General features: G+C 34.4%; 4 protein-coding genes across 4 annotated transcripts; all 4 read right to left on the reverse strand.

Moving 5' to 3' along the window:
• Window positions 1–32: 32 nt before the first annotated feature.
• On the reverse strand, window positions 33–6,933 carry LOC125223042 (dymeclin-like). The gene is made up of 18 exons (XM_048125997.1): window positions 6,598–6,933; window positions 5,289–5,528; window positions 4,532–4,595; window positions 4,333–4,462; window positions 4,112–4,256; window positions 3,651–3,893; window positions 3,478–3,562; window positions 2,961–3,063; window positions 2,347–2,472; window positions 2,161–2,274; window positions 1,608–1,726; window positions 1,425–1,509; window positions 1,239–1,331; window positions 1,042–1,131; window positions 768–887; window positions 593–684; window positions 433–484; window positions 33–320 (listed from the first exon to the last, which is right to left on the reverse strand). Exons 1-18 carry the CDS (start codon window positions 6,785–6,787, stop codon window positions 240–242), a joined length of 2,172 nt encoding a protein of 723 aa, XP_047981954.1. The 5' UTR covers window positions 6,788–6,933; the 3' UTR covers window positions 33–239.
• A 3,182-nt stretch (window positions 6,934–10,115) lies between these two features.
• LOC125222653 (heat stress transcription factor A-6b-like) lies at window positions 10,116–13,385 on the reverse strand. The gene is made up of 2 exons (XM_048125384.1): window positions 11,366–13,385; window positions 10,116–11,007 (listed from the first exon to the last, which is right to left on the reverse strand). Exons 1-2 carry the CDS (start codon window positions 11,606–11,608, stop codon window positions 10,261–10,263), a joined length of 990 nt encoding a protein of 329 aa, XP_047981341.1. The 5' UTR covers window positions 11,609–13,385; the 3' UTR covers window positions 10,116–10,260.
• Window positions 13,386–13,521: 136 nt separating this feature from the next.
• LOC125222654 (1,2-dihydroxy-3-keto-5-methylthiopentene dioxygenase 2) lies at window positions 13,522–16,309 on the reverse strand. Its single transcript, XM_048125386.1, has 7 exons — window positions 16,178–16,309; window positions 14,873–14,984; window positions 14,512–14,606; window positions 14,305–14,419; window positions 14,093–14,217; window positions 13,901–13,971; window positions 13,522–13,813 (listed from the first exon to the last, which is right to left on the reverse strand). Exons 1-7 carry the CDS (start codon window positions 16,193–16,195, stop codon window positions 13,744–13,746), a joined length of 606 nt encoding a protein of 201 aa, XP_047981343.1. The 5' UTR covers window positions 16,196–16,309; the 3' UTR covers window positions 13,522–13,743.
• A 650-nt stretch (window positions 16,310–16,959) lies between these two features.
• On the reverse strand, window positions 16,960–18,096 carry LOC125219288 (1,2-dihydroxy-3-keto-5-methylthiopentene dioxygenase 1-like). Its single transcript, XM_048121229.1, has 4 exons — window positions 17,944–18,096; window positions 17,686–17,868; window positions 17,358–17,597; window positions 16,960–17,283 (listed from the first exon to the last, which is right to left on the reverse strand). The coding sequence occupies exons 1-4, from the start codon at window positions 17,953–17,955 to the stop codon at window positions 17,164–17,166; spliced, it is 555 nt and encodes a 184-aa protein (XP_047977186.1). The 5' UTR covers window positions 17,956–18,096; the 3' UTR covers window positions 16,960–17,163.
• Between the last annotated feature and the right edge of the window lie 1,947 nt (window positions 18,097–20,043).

Genomic DNA, 20,043 nt, shown 5'->3' on the forward strand with positions numbered 1-20,043 from the left:
TGAATCATTACAGATCAAAATTACATGATTACTGAAAAAATAAATATAACATTTGTGAACAATGTGGATGAGTAGTACATTGTACAAAACGGGGTGATCTCTCTTATTCGCTAGCATTAGAGGTATCCGTATTCAAAAAACATAAGATATATACAAAGGGATTATATAAACAGCAATGGATTGAGATTCCTACAATTTTCATGTATACAAGTTTGTTCGAGCCTAGTTATAAAACTGGACTATACAAGTGTGTCAACTTGGAGGGCGTGTTCCTTCAGCTCGTCGGTATGGGGCTTCTCCGCCTCCGGTGAAATTACATCCTGCAGTTCAATTTGAGTAATCCATCAATATTATTACCTTAATTCGCAACTCTATAGTTCAATACGGAGTTTCAGCAGAATGGAGCTAAAAGAAGCAGGATAGTATTCTTACTTCGACAGGCACTGGGAATAGGTTTATGCTGCTTGCAGTAAAAGCAAATCCACTGCATACGAGATAGAACATAAACTCAATTCACGGAGAGGCAGGCGGAATGAAATGAAATTGATAAGGATCAATGATGGGACATGTTTATGATGTTGAGGAAGTATACCTGTGAGATAGAACCATTTGCCACACATATGGAATGAAGAATTCCTCAGGGTTACTCTCTTGTTCGTAGGTGAAACGTAATTGTGTAAATGTCTTTCAAGGCAAGAGGGTTAAGTTAGACACAAGGAAGTAACAACAAGAACTTTGAACTTATTGCGGTAAGTGTTCATTAATACCTTCATTCCATCACCTCTCCAAGCACGAGAGTAGTCTATTATGAGTTGAAGCACTTTTTCAACCGACCACTCTCCATCTAATTTTTGTGCATCAATGCGGCTATTAAAGAAATCCAAAACCTGGAACAAGAAAAGAATCATAATGTGATTGTAAGTTTGTAGATAAAAGAAAGGACGAGAGCATAACACTTCCATCGTGTAGATGATACAGTTTGTAAATCAGTTGAAGTACATTTGCTTATGTAAGGGAAAATGCTCTTTTCTGAATACTTACATTGTATACGTTTTCCAACAGTTCATTAAAACGTGGATGAGTTTTGAAAGGTAGAAAAACTTCCTGCCTGTGCATAATTGCATAAACAACCTGAAAGTAGCAGTTAAAATAAGGACATGTAATGAGAAAACACCCAGAAAAGATTGCAGTTCGGCAATAATTTGCTTGAGTAATCAATGACTTTACACATTTAGTACCTCGGGATTCCGGGGCAATGCATAAGTAAGGATTGCATTTAGTATTTCCAGCACAATCCTCAGGAAATCAGTATATATATGCAGTTCAACAGACTGCATCAAAAATGAAGGCACTGTAAAGTCTGTAATCATATAAAGCTTTTGGAGGACTGCAATTGCAAAAGTTACAAGCATGGGTTTTCTTACAGGATCCTCTGCAAGGCTGTCTCCTCTTAGAGCACCATCTCCTGAATTTATCTTTTCATTTGTAATCTCGGCTAATTTATTGTACCTAAAGAATTAGATGAAATCAAATATCATATCCAAAACAGTCATTATAAATGACCGAAAACAATCAAATACGACAATAACAAATAACATGAGACATACTTGCGTGAAAGCATATCAAAAAGGCTAACCAACCGCTGCGATGCATACGCACTCAGTTTGTAAACATGTGGTGCCATATTTGCCAAAGTTGCAAGACAGTTTGTATGGAGATAGACATCCTGTTTCCAAGAGAATTGTGAAAATATTAAATAACCAAGCAAAACTCCTTCGTAGTATATTATGGTTCGTGTAATCTGACAAGATTTACAAGTAGAAATTATGATCTATAGACTATAATATAAAAGAGCGGACGTATTTGTGGCACAAGCAGAATTTATAATTCATCATCGTGATGTATCATTTGATCTGTTAATAAAAAGATGTCAAAATGAGATGTTTTCGTGGCACAAGTTAATAGTTTTCTGCAGTTTTTTAATTGGCACAAAAGGCAGCAATTTTGCACTTCGTCTTCGAGATTCCAGGTATCTCATTAAAGCACATTTCAGTAACATTTCATGAATTCACAAGCACCGGTGAGTATCTTGGAGGAAATTATAGAACAGCGAAACATAATGGAAAAGAAAAGGGACCATAGAAAAATATCAAATCTTACCCGTAGCTTAGAGAGATTGTATTTCACAGTTCTAATTAAAATAACCACCATGAGAGATCCAAGTGATGTTTGATTCAGGATACGCTCTTTATACCAGGGAACATTAGGAAGCATCTGGAAGAATAAATAATAATCAACTGCCACTCAAAGTAATTAACAGAAGATACGGATCAATAAAATCTTTACCAGTCTGTGGATGCTGGCATTAAAAGTGGAATCTTGACTTAGTATGAGAAAGATAACAAGGACCATATAGATATGATTTGATGTCCTGTTCGAAGCATTGTATAGTGTCTCCAACATAGGCATTAACTGCCAATCACAACATGTCATCATCAAATATCAAAAGGAATAAGAAATAGAACCGAGGGGAAATACTAGAAAAATATCAATAGTCTATCACACAGAAGAAGATAAATGACCAGAAAAATATCAATAGTCTATCACAAACAAGTAGTTACACTCATATTTTACTAAAGAGGAATTGGTGAAATTAGTCAGGTGCTTTCAACCTTTTTAATGCAAAAACACCAGGGACATCTACTTTCATAATTCTAACATGAGCATAAAAAATAAAACGAAACAAAACCTCATTTCACATCTAATTTTATCAATGCCTCTCCTCTAGTGAGTGCACTACAAATTTCTTTATTAGGTGGATGACCTCACAAAGGCTTCCTGAGAAGATCACGAGCCAATATTCATTGCTGATAATTCCTAGATCTTTGGGCTTTGATTATCAAGATTAGAGACATTACAAAGAAAGCTGGGGTTATCAAGTGAAAGATTCTGATATCTACCAGTGTATCAGCATCTGTTCGCACCAACACATACTCCAAAAACTTCGAATTTCCGTGCACCAACGAATAAAGCAACAAGACAGAAGCTTCATTAGCCAAGCTCCTGGGAGAAAAAACACATTACATGTGAGCAGCATATATGTACTTGTGTGTCCAACTGTGTGTGTGTGTGAGAGAGAGAGAGAGAGAGAGATTAAGTTATAACAACCTACAAATGGATATTATGTAGAAAAAGAAATCAAAAGTTCACAAAATAGAAACCTAAAATCATAAAAGGCCAGCAAAGCCATTTTATCCTTACGTGTTGATATTATGAATCTCTTACTAGTTACAGCTAAATAAACAGATTAACAATAATGCAATTGAAACCACATACTGTAAGTCTTTCAAATTGTTCGATTTCTAGCATAGCAGTTATTTTTTTAACTATAGCAGTTCGAGGATCCAAAAATGATAAGCACTGTACAGCAACACAACCTGCTTCCAGTATAACACAGAAGGTAAAGAGAAGACTTACATTCCAAGAGTATCAAAAAGTGAAGCAAAAGGTAGTCTCGTGACTGGTTCACTGTGTGCATTCCCTTCAACATCAACACGATCAACTGTAGGCATACTAGTCAGACTTGAGCACTATTACTATTAGAGCATATGCAAACAAACAATAGATCTGGAATGCAGAAGATCTCATACATTCAACATCCATGACATTCTGTAATGCTTTGCAGAAAGGGTTTTCCGAAAAGTATGTTTCTTCCTTTTGAAGAGATTCTGAACTGTTATTAAGACTGTTATCCTTTGCATAGTCCACTGATACACATTTTCGGTAATAACTGAGAATGAGTAGGACATGAAGACTGTCTTCTGCTAATGAACGTCTTGAGGCTTCACCAGTTGAGCTGACTAAATAATTGATGGGAAACAGCACCAAGCTTGCTGCAGGTTTGAATTATGTTTGAAGTTAGAAAAGAAAAACATGTTTTTAAGAATTGCGAACCTATATTTCACAAGGAAGAGAGAAAGATGAAATCCATTAAAAAAATGTCATTTCCAAAAAAAGTTCAAGAGTGTAAAGTTCAAACAAATAAGCGAATACACTATAATTACACCACACAAACTTTTAAATCAGAGTAAGGTGTGTAATAAAGTGATACCTGCTGCAGAGCTAACTCTCCTTAGAACTCCTGGCTGATTTCCTTCCGAAAATAGTATAGAAGATGAAGTATTAACAGAAAACTGTGGGCGTGTAATGTAATTTAGCAACAACCTGTGCACGACCATATTGACCAAAGAGCTTTCCTGCAAAAGAGGCACCCTTTTAATCAGAAGAAGAAGTTGAGAGCCTCGTAGATACTTGAGAAAGTTACTTACTCACCTGTGTCATTGCTGCATCAATGAATGGGTGTATATCATTTGGTCCTGGTGTTGGCCCAGAGAGAAGTTGAGTTGACGATGCTATCACTATGAAGTGAAGGAGCTCCTGATGCAGATGGTATGTTCCAGGTCTGTAGAGAAAAGAGGTTATGGACATGCCTCTTTAACATCAACCGGGTAACACACAGCTCACTCCATACCTGACATCAACTTTGCCAATAAAATTGAGAGCACTGAACATGATTAAGCTTCCAACATGTTGACCTGTTTCATAGTTGAAAGAAATGACACAAAAAATTATGTAAATCAGTTTATTTGAGAATGACTAGAACTAAGAAGGATAAAGATCATGAGTAAATCAGCATGGTCTACACATGTACTCACAATAATCACTGGAGACTCTTGGAGGAAAAAGCTAAGTACAGACGACTTGATGGGAAACTTACTACTTGATATTTAATAGCAACAAGGCATATCATCTACTTTGTTGTTAGTTTGGTAAACCATTTTATGGATAAGCCTAAGTACCAGCGTGGCTAAGCATATAAGCTCCTTGAAACAACTTATAAGCTTGTGAGAAGTGTTTGGCAAAATAAGCTCCTAAACATTCTATAAGCTGTGAAAATAAGCTCGGGCTGCTTGTAAACTCCCCAAAAAATACTTTTGAGGATTAGCCTAGATAGATAAAAATACTATAGTCTAATCCATTGTTTACTAGTAGAACTAACTTTTTAACTATCTAGGAAATACTCAGAAGTAAATGGAGACATAGGATACATTTTTCCTAATCATTCAAAGCTACTCCATCTACTTTCCTGCATCTAAACACAGCGATAATGTGAAATATTCCAAAAATTTGAAAGCAATAATTTGATTGCACAAATAAAAAAGTAGTACTAACTAACAACATCAAGGAAGAAAAGAAATAAAAATCGGTGCAGACATAGCATGTTGAACCTTTTGAGAAATTATTCGGCACAGGATCAGTTTCATCCAGCGACAGGTACAGTTCTTCAAAGTTGTCACTCCTAGTATTCTCAATGAGATACTTCAGGAAAACAGAAGATATGAATAATGCATTAAGAGCTTTTGAGAGAGCAGTGGACTCCATATCAGAGGCTGAAACACACTCTTGCAAACACCATGCCAGGTTAATCAAAATCTTCACGAGGTGCCTTGTCTTACAATTATTCATGGCTGCACACATATCGGAGAATAACTGAATCAGCCATATGAAATGAACCTTAAAAATCTGGCAGATAGTATTTAATATTCACATAGACATTGATAACAAAATGTGTGAGTAAATTTCCCTAATTTGCAATCGCTCAATGGGCTAGAGCTTATTGAAGCATATCCATCGAAGCTGACATAAACCATCATCCTCGAGAAATAATGGATTGGTTGCTACTAGTTTTACTATGCAAAATTGAAAGTATAAGATGAGAACTCTCATGCTTCAGTTAACAGCACACTTTCTACAGAATTCTGGCTTCCAAAACCTAAATAACAACTCCACAGCCTATCAGAAGTACCCGAAATTATGATCTTCTAATATTTCAACTTTGCACTAGAATGATTTGCACCAGATTTCTTAAAAGATGCATCTTTGTTGGGGAAGCTACCAGAGACATACAAGCTCTCATTAAGGAATAAGGATTGGCATATACAAAAGATGTGGTATATTACTAAAAGATGCATAATCAATATTGCTATAGAAGATATGCATAAATGCTCAGACATCAAAAATTTCTCAAGAGTCAATTTTATCACAGATGACTATGTAATGAAATACAAAGAGGATAACTCCGTCTTTCCATAACATAACTGTAGTGAGTAGTGACCTTATGGAGGACATCATACGCATTCTGAACAAAGATCAGCTTGCAGAAATAGATACACTCATTTCTAAAACGGTGTTCCTAAGACATCCACAAAGACTTATTATTAAACTCATCACTCTCTCAAACGGCGTAAGTCTGGCTACAATTTAGGTTTGCGACACATCTCTAGATAAGACTCACTAGTTGCTGCATTTCTCTAAAACATTCTGTGGCACTATCATCAAACCATAACTAGAAAGCGAAGAAACATAACAGAGGATAAATCACACTCGTGAGACCGAGTTCACACAATCTCGGAACAGATATCGGCAATGCAGGCTACAACTCCGCAAAATAGCACATGAATAGCAAAATTGTAGGCACGAGGAAAGCGTAGACAGATTTTAATTGAAAAAAACAAACGGAATTGAGAATTCACAGACCGAAGAGCTGACAGGCTCGGCGAACGCGATGAGCAGGCCAGCGAAGATCGAGAGGAAGCTCGAGAAGCTTCTGCCAGTAATCGGAAGTGAGGGGAAATGACTTCTCACCAACGAATTCCCCAATTAAATACTCAGCCGTCTCCTGCGGCCGCGCTTCGCCGCCTCGCGGCGTCGATGGTAGTCCCCCCATCGATCGCTACGTAGATCTTCTAGCAGTGGAAATCACAGCAATTTCTTCAATTGTGTGTGTGAGAGCTGAGGATTAACAATGCAAGTAGATCTGGAAACAGAAATCGTGCCTTGCTTATGAAGGTTTATAGCTGGAAATTTCTATGGGTGACTTTCGGATTTACGGTATTTATAGTTAGAAACCAGCCAAAAACCAAAACAATTAATATTGCAGTAAGCTAGTAACTATATAAATTATTTTATTTTCCATTTCCCATTATCTTACTTTATTTACAACGTCAATTGTGAGAACGTTGACCACTTTACGTTATAACTATTATAATTATATTTTCGTTAAAACATCTTATTATCTTATTAACTGAATTGTATTTTGTTGGTGTTAAAATATTAGTATATCGTTAAAACATCTGTGATCAATTGCTAACTCATCATTTAATTGCTAACTACAACTAATTTAAGGCCACATGATTTTAAAAAAGCGTGTGGTCTACAATTTGCCACGTGTAATTTTCGTTTTTATTAATTAAATCAAAAAATTAAAAAAAAACGTCAAATTAAGGCTTTGGATTGAAAATGTCAATATAGTGTTTGAAAATATCAACACAATGCTTTGAGAATGTCAACACAATGCTTTAAGAATGTTAACCCATTGCTTATATTGACATTCTACATATATTATACTTGACATATTTTATATTACATGTTGACATTTTCTGCTATACGAAAAAATTAAAAAAATTTGAAATTTTATTCAAATTTTGACGTCGAAACATATGCATGTATGATATCATTGGAATCCTTATGAAATTATCTTTAATTTGGTATATGTTATATGAATTAAAAGTTTTGGAATTTCTTTTAAAAGTTAATTATAATTAAACATGTAGTTAATTGACATTAATACCCCTAGTGATATTTTTTGGAATTAATACTATGGCTTTATTGACGTTTTTCGTTAATCGTATTGACATTTATGGATTAATGATCTAAGCCCTTAATTTAAATATCTAATGGCTATTATTTAGTTGTAGTTAGCAATTAAGTTATGAGTTAGCAATATAACACTCCCCTCTAATTATATGACTATTATATTTAGCAATCTAATGAAATTTTTTTTGGGTACATAACTGCGGGCAGCGCCCCAAAAGAGAAACTAAGAAACACATAATCTATCATGAAGCAACCAACTGCTTAGAATACTCACCGGTGGATTTTCTAAAACATGAACTCCTCTAGAAAAGTTATATGCATAGTTCGATAAAAAATCAGCTGCAAAGTTACCTTCTATGTGCACATGACGGACCATAACAGACTCAAAATTTTGGAGTAGGTTCCGTACCTTGTGTACTATGGAGCGACAATTGACCGAGATATCAAAATTTTCTAGAATAATAGCGACTCCAACAATCCATACCTTCCACACATCTAAAAGGAATTATAGGGCCATGCCATTAATAAATTGCGTAAGAAAAACTTAGCATAAAGTTATGGCAGTCGGTAGATACAATGTCACAACGATTCATTATATCAACACAATGTATAAGACCATCTCCAAGGGTACTCTAAAACCTAAAATGGGATAGGTATTTAGCTCTAATAGTACTCAAAAACCAATCTCATTTTTGGTTTTTGAGAAAAAAATACCTATCTTTAGGTTTACACTAAACAAAAACCTAAAATTTTTTCAAACGTGAGTAAAAAAGGCATAATTTGGAGAATATTCTTTTAAGTTTGAGTTTAGTGTAAATGGTTGGAGTAAAATCAATATTTAGTGTGACATTTACACTAAAATGAATTTGAGTTTAGTGGAATGATTGGAGATGCTTTCACCAGTCTGCAACTCAAGATTAAGCAATAAATTTGGGGAACAACTATTTTACTCTTTTGTCATGGTGTAATAAATTAAGATAAGGGGGTTTAATTATGATGTGTCCCCAACTTTAGGTGTTTTCTATAGAGGTAGGTTTTATAACTAGTTTTTGAGTATATACTGTATTATATTTTGATAGATTGTTTGGTTTGCAAATTTATTATTACATGAAAAAAGCTTGAGCCTAACATCGTTTCGAGGGCTCATCAAAAATTATAACTTGCTAAATAAACACACGTGAAATCAATGTAAAAATTATTTTCTTGACCTGACTTGCAAATTAACCATAAAAAAAAATTATTTATGTCCCGTTTTGCAAAATCTAACGGCGGAATGATGAGATCATCTTGTTGGACTCTTCGGTGAAAGGGTTTAAAGAATTATGAATTTTTTCTAAAAAATATTTATATCCATAATACGTATTCTACTAAGTAATACTACTATATTGCATATAAAACATCTTATTAAATGGGCCTAAGCTGGGATGGACTTAGAAATACATATAAAAAGGTTCGGCCCAACCCATTTCAGACGTGAACCTGGGATGGGGCCTCTGAGGGCTTGGGTTGGCCCAACTGGACCAACTTTTTTGACAACTCTATACAGTCGAGGACACAAAATGCATCCTAATGTTAAACGGCATATAATCCCAAGTGGTTTAGTTATTTTCCAACGTAATGACAATATGAAAGATTTGGCAAAGTGGGAAAAGTTAAGACTTTGTCTGAGTGACAGCCCATGCATTTGTTCACGAATAGCATGTGCAAAGTATTGCAGAGCTGACAGACATTTAGCATCATCTCTTGTGATCTTTATTCAATTTCAAATCTAGCACCTTCCATTTTATCTCAAAATAGTCTTGTGAAAGACAATCTAGTTATCATCATGGTTCATATATTATAAAATATACTATGAGGGTTGAAATCACTTTTTTTATTTCATTTGCCAAGTTGACAGTGAACTCAAGACAAGATTTCACTTTTATGAAATGGGTGCACAAACAATTGAGACGAGATCAAACTATAGCCCCTTTCATTTTAGAATGATGCCATACTCTATTTTTCATTTTAATCTTTCAAATACTTTTTATTTACCAAAACTGTACTACTATTTTCTATAAGTTTGTTGTTCACAAGAAAGAAAATATTCTAGTGTTCAAGAAGTATTGTTTTAATATTTCTTGTGCGTGACATAGTTATTTGGTGTATAACTCGTACCTCTAAATAAAAAATCCTTGATTTGTCATTACAACGATTAATCCAATTCAAAACCAATGCCCCTTGAGTTATTGAATTGTGTCTCACTACCAAATTTAGTAAGTATAATTAATTACTATACTATATGGTGGAATCACAAATTCACAATGACCTTAGATATGAACATCATTGGCATCCATATGCAGAAAAAATAAAGATGTTCTTGAACATGAAATAACAATCAAAGTCATGGTTAATGAGGGCATAAAAATACTTCTTTTAGCTAAAGATAGTTCATTTTACACTTGAATTCAGTCACACAAATATTCAAGACTCCTTTAATCAATCTTGAATTCTTGATCCATCAATCTGCAAATAAACTCAGCAACCACATAACCACTCAATCATCTAAGGATCATCCAAAACAAAGTTATCAATCTCATCTTCAAATGCTCCATTGATCAAATCTCCCCAAAACCCTTCATCAAGTGGCTTCTCCACATCAAGATTATGATGATCATCATAATCATCTCTACATTGAATTTGTTCTTCCACAACCATGGATTCCATTGGCAAGGCCTCATACTCCACATGATCAAATCCACCAAATTCTTGAGGCTCCAACTTCACATACAAGTTCTCATCAGCAACAAACTCACCACCAATATTATCAACCTGATCATCTAGGCCTAGCTCTTCGACTCCGAATGCTGCACCATCGATTCTCTTAACCTTCTTCATCTTCCTCTTACCCATTGCCTCCTTCATCTGCTGCAGAAAGGCGGGGCTCTTGATCGCCCTCGCCAAGAAGGTCATTGTCTGCTGCTGCTTCGCCTCGTGCCCCTTGAGCCTCAGCTCCATGTCCCTAAGATCCAAGCTTGTCTGCTGCTGCTGCTGCCTCAGCTTCACCACCTCCATGCTCAACACATGCTTGTCCCTCTTCAACCGCTCGATCTCACCGTCCAATCCAAAGCTTCCCACCTCCAAACAACTGCCAATGCTAGTGTTATTACTAGTACTAGTTGCTGTTGTTGTTGTTGTTGTTGTTATTGTTGTTGTTTTCCTCCTCTTGATGTTCTTCAAGAGATGCCTTTGCCCCTTCAAAAACCCTTCATGGGCAAACTCCCACTTGTCTGGATCCACTTTTCTGAATCCCTGCAACAAAATTTTAAATACATACCAACTTTTCACTAATAATTAGCCCTAAAATAAAATCAAGATTTTGCTAGAAACCTCCAGAAAAAGGGCTGAGACATTAATTAATGAGAGCAGATGAATTCTCTAGAAAATGCAACAGACAAAAGCCCACAACTTGAGATAAATAAAGCATTAACAAATCTGCAACTTGACTGCCTAAATACAAACAAAACAAAACTATTTTTCCACATAAAATAATGTAGAAAAATCTAGGGCATTCTAGCTAGATTCAACAAATCTAGATAAAAACATTCATCCTATTTATTTCATGTACACAAAACAAGAATTTAGAATTCAAACACACACACACACTTACATAGGTATTGAGCTGCCTGACAAAGCTAGAGAAATTGTTGTGTTTGAAGCATCTGGGAAGAAGATTGACAGCAAAGGTCTGAGGATCCCAGACAATGAAACTGTTGTTACCTCGACTCCACGAGACTATCTCATTTGTGTCATTATCTTCTACCAAGTCGTAGGTTTTGCTCAGAAATGGTGGGGGCCCATTTTCATGAAGCCCCTCAATTGGCTGAGGAATTTCTGCTACATCTGAATACATTTAGTTTGGGCATACAGCTGCAGAAAATTGGAGGAGGAGAGGGTTTTTTTTTTTTCTTTTCTTGGGAGATTTGGAGAAGAAGATGCGAGAAATAACAATAACAATAATTATAATAATACAGTGTGTGATTGTGTGAGAGTGATGAGGCGTTTGTTGATAGAGGGACATGAGAAAATATTTTTTTATAGGTTGCGGAAGAAATTTATTGCAATCATAATGTTGGGGTTTGAGGAGGTGTAAAGTTGATGATGGAAGAGGGAAGTGGACATTATGGTGTGGTCATCAAAGATATTCCATTATTTTTCATTTTTTTTTAATTTTAGTTATTAGGAGTAACACACTTCTTATATTTTGCTTTACTCTTATTTTATAACTATAAAAAAAAAGTGTGATATATCTATGAATTACTAACGGTACTGGGCAATCTATATCAAGACAATAGTAAACAGTGTTACATACCGACGAAATAAGGAATTATCCTAGTCTGTCAATAAAAAGGTTACTAATAGAAATTTTCCATTTGTTACAATATTTGCTGATGGAAAAATAGAAATTACCGATGGAAATTCATGTTCGGTGAAATTGTTCTTTTAGTGTATATCGAAGATTTGAGTCACTTTAGATGTGTATATATGACGGTTACTCGAAAAAAAAATATTGTCAAGCAAATGTACTCTACATTAATTAAATCTTTCATGATACACGAATGAACAAGAACACGAACATAAGCATATTTATTCATATATTAGGAATTTAGGATGAATCTGAACTATTAAATAAAGTAAGTATACTAATTAAGTAGATTCAGCGTTATGGATTTGAATTAAAATGTGTAACACGAATCCTCCATGTACAAAATGATCTTTCTCGTCGGCTTAGCTGAAAGGTCACTTTAGTTATTTTATCAATCATGTTTTTCTCTATAATAACCTTTCATGTCTTTTTTACAATTTTAAAATGCATGCTTTGGCTGTTGACCAGTAAAAGTATATTATAAAATACTTGTATCATATATGCCGTCGGCTAATATAAATGCGTTGAGTAACATTACCTATACGGCAATATGCATATAATAGTATATTGCTCCATTATTAGTAATATATAGTGTAAGTTTTTTATATTATAATATTACATTAAATATAGTGTTCTGGGATGCAATTAGATTTATATAATACGTCGTATGAATATAATCTTGCAAGATTTGTTGGGGCTTAGTGCCCAATAAAATGAGGTATAAAGAGTTGGCCTTTTGTTTTAAATTATTAATTTAAATCATGAAACACATTTTTCCACGTCTTGAGATTAACTTGTGGACATCTGTGCATAGCAAGTGGGACAATCTTGATTATAAAATGTATTTCTAGGGTACCCTATTACTTCTTCTTATTTTAATTTCTGGTCAACCACTTCAATTTATTTAGATACTCCATCATACAAGTAAATGCTTGTGAAATATAGTCATTATAAAGCACTGCAGTGCAGCATATGTAGACGACGAAATTTTTGTTAAGAACAACTCTCACTAATGATAAATTTTTAGCCGACTTAATATTTAAGTTAGGCCTCATTGATGATCAACCAAATACTATACTGCAGTATTTCATAGCAATTCAAATTTTCTTAATTAGATATACACATATTTATCCCATTAATCTAAACCTGATGTTTATCTCTTCAAATTCCCTTTTGCAGCTACAATTATAGCATCAACAAACATGGGTGCACATATTCAAAATGGTGAATGCAAGTCTACTGACAAATCTCGCACGTGCATATCAGGTCAGGTCGTAATCGTGTCAACACAATAATAGACACGTACAATTTGTGTTAGTCCACATCAAAAGCGACCTTCATAAATCACAAATTGATCCAGTCAAATAAATACTAGGATACACATCGCATTCCGTATGATGTAGTATAACGTTTCATTTTATAGATGTTGCAAAACACACACAATAATTGTTCAAAAGCAGCATTCATATCCCTATGTAGGATCATCCACTCAAGCATTCGTCTTCTTAAAAACTTTAGCCACAGAATACATACCCCATTATTTCAAGCTCATGTATATCACATGAAAGCTATGGCAGAGCAACCACGCATTCAAAGATTCAGACAGTTTGGGGAGAGAGGTTTTAAGCTGCTGTAGCATCAACTGCTGGACCACCGCCTGCCTTGTTCACAAAGTTATCAACATATTCTTTCCTGCACATAAAAAGACACGGTATTGCTTATATGATGGTTAGAACTGTACAACCCTTTATGATGGGCGGCTATAGGAAAAGGGCGCACCTTGCAGGGAGATGATCGTGAGGGCGATTGAAAGGAGTCCATACAGGGTCACCAACAAATAGCCTCATTGCCTGCATACGCAGATTTTACGTTCAAGGGATGGGTGTCGGTCAGTACTAGACAATTGCACAATATTATAGTGATAAAAATTTAAACAAGAAAGGGTGAACGTGACTGTTATTCTGAACTTACCTTGATGTAATTGTCTGAATCAAGAGTAAAGCGGTGATAAATTCCAGCTGGAAGGACAATCATTGCCCCCTTCTTTACCCAGACGCGGATCCATGCTTCATCACGATCACGCACATCAAAATAACCTTCATGACCAAGAAACTTTCTATTAGGCACTAGGGTAATCTAATAGAAAAGAGTAACAATCAGATGGAGTCAAACATAAAACTTACCGCTTCCAGCAACACAATAGCGGATCTCCTCATCAGTGTGGAGATGTTCTTCATAAAAGTTCTTGATTTTCTCTTCATAATTAGGCAGCTTTTCTGGGCAAACTTCACAAAAATCCTGAGCAAATTGTATTCTGTTACGCTAATGTTGAAAATGAGAAGTAACATACTATGTAAGACATGATTATGAAACATTGAAACTAAACATACCATATAAGAATATCCACGTTCTTCACGAATTTTCTTCAACTCTGGGTCAGTTTCATAATTATCAGCATCAAGCCTCCAGCTAAGCACTCCTAGCTCTGAAAATGACAAGGCAACTATCTTAGAAGCTTAAAAAATGAGAAAGCGGGTAACATCGAATGCATGGTGTACAGTCTAAGCTAAACATTTATTCTGTAACTGTGAAACCTACTCGATAAACTAGGTAGGGCAGATTAGAAGGCATGGTTTTAGATGAGCTCTGTGAGACGATATTTTGCCATACATGGTAGCTATTAAACCTACTTATAACTGAAAGAATGGTTGAAAATCTAATTATATAGTGGGAAATGCAAAGACTGAATACCATCAAGTTTCTCAAATGACACAAATTCCTGTGGATCTCTGTGATGGGGAAGCCTCTGGTCTGCATCACTGTCATCCATGTACCATGCCTGAATAACCTCCTCCCTCGGATCCTGCATCAAATATATGATTAGGAAGGTGAGCATACTTGGAGTGACTTTGTAATTGTTACTCTTTCAATATTCACACAGTCTACTTATGGAGAGGGGAAATAATAATAGCAATGGAAAGAAGATAACCAATCACAATATTGAATTACTGAAACAAACGAACAGTTAATCGACAAGTCAAAGCAAGCCAGGAAAAATAACGTACTACTACTAAAGAAATGGCATTGAAATAAAGTTTTGGATCAACATGAAAATTTGTGGGGGACATAGCTAAAACTGAAGAACTTTTTTATGACCTTAACAGGGAAATATCTCTCTCTATACATATAGATGTATGCAAAACAATAGAGAGACAAACTAAGTGAGTTATGCAGTAGCTGTATGTAAATACCGAATATGTTTAAGCATAAAATCAAAAACTATTTAGGATATGTTGTTCTCATTGCACCACAATTTTATATCATCCACTGAAATAAAGAACATGTTTGCACAAATAGACTGAATAATAGGTCTAATTCCTCTGTTCTTTGCACCAATTCGAATTTCAAGCATATGTATTTGCTAGGCCTCCCGTAGGGCTAACAACATAAGCGTTACTGGGAACAGCCATCAAATCAGGGATTAGAGATGGCATTTTACACAGTTGTACCACGGAGTACTCCGTACTATTTTTATGTATAACAACCAGTTTCACTTGATTACGACAGTTTCTCGAAAAAACACAGTTCCAATCTTTAAATCCACCAACCGATTGCTTCTCTCACCAAATAGCACTATTAAAAAATTAGTTCAATGTCATATTTTGATAAGCAACAAAATGAATGCCAAAAGAAATAGTATAAGCTTGAGATATTATCAAAGTTCAGCTTCCAACATAATCCAACACAACAAAATTGAAGTTCGAGAAGCAAACCAAAAAACAATGTACAATGAAAAAAAAGAGATCAGGGATAACGCAGAACACATGATCGAGATTTATACTACTTAATTAGATCCTCCTACTACCCGCCCGAGAAATTATACAACCAACTACAATCTGATAGCATCGACAAGAAAAACAGAAAAAAGAGGCCTTATCATATCATCTGAGCAAATAAAAATGCAATTTTACATAATTAAGTACTCCAAAATCAATCACATCCTCCAATATCACAGCTTTGCGAAGAAGAAAAGCTAAAATTAAAGAAATTTCTTGCCTTGCTTTCAGAACCCATTCTATCTCTCGCTTGCTCAAACCCTTGCTCAGCAAAGGAATTCAGAAAACGCCTAAATTGGAAAATTCTTATATGTGGAAATGGGAATATATATTGAAATTTCTCTTGTAAGGACTAAAATATCCCTCGGGTGATAACATTTCTGTGTAGAGCATAATTGAACGACGGAAAGTCACTGTGGGCCTTTTGGTCATTTCAAGAAGGGCGATCAAATTTGATTACGAAATTGGAATGGGTGGATGATGGGATTTTTCATTGAATTTCTAATATTCCATTTGATTTTCAGTGGTCCAGTAATTTTCTTTATGTTAATAGGAAATATTCAAATATTTGGACTAAGTTCAAAACTTTAATTTCAAGCTGATATCGTAATTATTCGGTACTAAATTAAGAAGTTATTATTAGTTTCAAAAAAGTCGAGCTTATTTTCTCCAACTCCTCTTTATTCAAAGATTTTATCTCACCGAATATTTATTTTCAAACGTATATCTCAATTTTCACATTAAGCATTCATTTCCACTATTGATTCTACTGTCCATTTATATTCTCTCTTTCATTTCTTTGTGTGGTCATATGATAATCATTTCATAAATTTCTATCATGTATTTGTCCTGTAATCAATAGAGAAATCAATAGTTTGCTCCAAATTGAGTGTGTAAACCTGATTAACACAAGTATATGCACAATTTAACTATAATATCAACACATTATAAAGCCATATTCGGATAACTATAGTAATAAAATGAACACGTTATAAAGTCATATTCGGGTAACTATAGTAACTATATTATCGAACATTGAACTATAGTTCAATAAGCCTCATATTACAATCAATGGCAATTCAGAACTTTAGGTTGCGATCACGACAAATAATTACATAACTTAGAGCCTCAAATCCAAGCCGAAGAGGTAAAGACTAAAGTGTACGAGCTATCTCCCGTAGATACGAGTTATAAGATGGTGATTCTTCAAGAAACTTGAAGTGGCATTCCAAGTGTGGAGTTGATGTATCCCTTCCTTGCCGGATGCCCCTCCTGTGGTCTATTGAAGGCTGTCCAAACCGGCTCTCCCACAAACAATCTCATCAACTATAATCAATTTCTAATTAGTATACTAACCATAATTTCTTTTTTCACTTTTATAATACTAGTAAACATAGTACCTTGATGTAGTTGTGAGTGTCAAGAGTGAAACGGTGGTAAATCCCAGCCGGCAAAACAATGAGATCACCAGCCTTGATCAAGATGCGAATCCAACGGTCATCCTTGTCCCTCACATCAAAGTAGCCACTCCCTTTCAGACAATAACGAATCTCCTCATCACCATGGATGTGCTCAGTGTAAAACCTCTTCAACTTCTCCTCATAATTCTCCACTTTCTCAGGGCACAAGTCAAGCATATCCTTCACCAAATTAAATAACTCACGTTAACGGATCCAGTAAACAAAACTCGTGGGTTCAGACACAATGCTAAGTAAATTGAACTAGTACCATATAACTATATCCTCGGTCTTGTCGGATCTTGTTCAAATCCGGGTCATTCTCATACTTATTCGGATCCAAATTCCAGTAGAGAACTCCAAGATCCGCTAACTGATCCAATGAAACGTATTCGGGTGGGTTCTTTTGATGTGGGAGCCTTTGATCGTCATCATTTTCTTGCATAAACCATGCCTATACATACATACCACCAAAATTAATATTCTAATATTTCAAACAAACAAAAAATGGGTTTTATTCCAAACATACCTCAATCGCCATGGGAGTCGATGTAATTTCAAGATAGAATTAATTAGGTCAAGGTTTGGTGAGGAGGAAAGTGAATTCACAATTGTTTGGATTTTATTTGAGGGAATTTGCTTGGTACTTTGCCATGTGGGGCATTATTGTCCATTGGATTTTGGTGGTATTGATTTATTTAACCTTTTCTGATGCTTTTAAAAAATCCATAGATTATTATGAGAATCAAAGTTCTAGAGCAAGGTACAAAACTACAAAAGGACAACCATTCTACATCTTCAAGAAATATACACGTGGAAACCCAAAGCCCACAATTGAATTTCAGCCCAATAACAAGCCCACAATTGAATTATGTTAGAGCAAAACATGAAATTGCACTATTCAATTGTTGTGATATGAGCTCCATAGTCTTGGTAGCATTAATATGTTACATTTATTGAACTAGGTAGATCTCCTAAAATTCTTAAATTTGAATACCTTTTTTAACTGTACATTTGGCAATTTCGGCTGGCCTGCATTCATACAATTTGGGATCATGTTTTTGGTCATCATACCACAGGCCTAAAAATAGTTTGTAAGCAGCTGGTGAAAAATCAATACCACTCATCTGTCACATCTATTAAATAGCTACTATGAATTTAATGAATTTAGATACAAGTATTACAAGGAACGAATTTTGCATTTTAAAAAAAAATTTAGTCTAAATTCTAAAATACCTCAAGTCCCTAAGAGATATTTTTGCTTTTTAGTCCAAAAGAATTTGATATTATAATAAAGTTTAGGTACTAAAAATATAGTTCACTGAAACCAAGTAAAAAAACTATTAAAATAAATTTCACATAACGGATATTGAAATTATTTTACACTTAGAACCACAACAAAAAGCAACTATGTTTTAAAAATTGAATATATAAATAAAACATGATTCTCTCTAAATTCATTTTTATAAATTATTGATTAAACTGTAGACACTATATAAATTTTGTCCCATCTTAGTAGTATTCTCTTAAAAATATACAACAATTTTCATAATTTAAAGTAATAATTTTTTTTTAAGTAATAATTTACTTTATGAGAATATCCATATATTGTATGTATAGGTTTAATGGTTATGGAGTAACTATTAAAAGTTAATTACACATTACAGTTTCTTTGCTACAGTAATGACGTGCCATTTTAAGAAATGCGAAAAATATCTCAATATTTCTGCAAAAAGTACGAATATGGCTCCAATAAATTTCAAAGTATGTGCTGGCTGTCTAATGAAAAATGTTTTGAATATGACATCACATGTATTAATTTGCTATTTTTGTGCCATTAATTTTTTCTATAATAAATTTAGTACTCAATTATCAATTATGAAATTAGTTTTCATAATTCAGAAAACAGTTACTACAATTTTCCATTTCCATCGTCTATCATGTTTTTTTCATTTTAATTTGTATGTCCTTTTACATATAGATTCAATTCATCAAAATTAAAAATAAAAATGTCAAAAAAATACCATGGGTGAAAGTTGGAGTAAAAAACATATAATCCAAGTAGAAAGAAGTGTGATTATATGTGGCATTGTGAATATAGCCTTGAAAAAATTGCAGGCAGAGAAAGACTGAGAAAAAAGAGAGTGAAAAATCCAATTTAACGTCTGCAAAATATGAGCGACGCACACGAGCAGCATTAAATCCTCACTGCAGTTTGCTCAGTCACACACCACTCTCACTTTTATAGATACGACATCAACAACTAATATTAAATGCACAATTTTATATTTTATTTATTTTCACCACCAATACATATCGATATTTCCAACCTATTCGGTGGACAAATATTAAAATTTAAAACACTTTTGCGTGTCGTAATTAAATTAATTTGATTTTATCTTTTTTAAAACTACATTTTTCTAAAAAGGATAAAATAAATTTAAACTTGAATTTGAAGTAGGAGTATAATTTTGCACGGTGGCTATTTTGGTCAAGTAATGCTGACAAAGTTAGACTTCTGAAAAAAAAAAGCTGACAAAATAAGAGGTATATAAAGCTGTGTATGATTTATCTTTCAATTTCGATTAAATAATATTCATTTTTGATGTAGTTTAATTTAATAACTAGA

This window comes from Salvia hispanica, chromosome 4 (genome assembly GCF_023119035.1).
Source record: "Salvia hispanica cultivar TCC Black 2014 chromosome 4, UniMelb_Shisp_WGS_1.0, whole genome shotgun sequence".
In the NCBI taxonomy this organism is placed as follows: Eukaryota; Viridiplantae; Streptophyta; class Magnoliopsida; order Lamiales; family Lamiaceae; genus Salvia; species Salvia hispanica.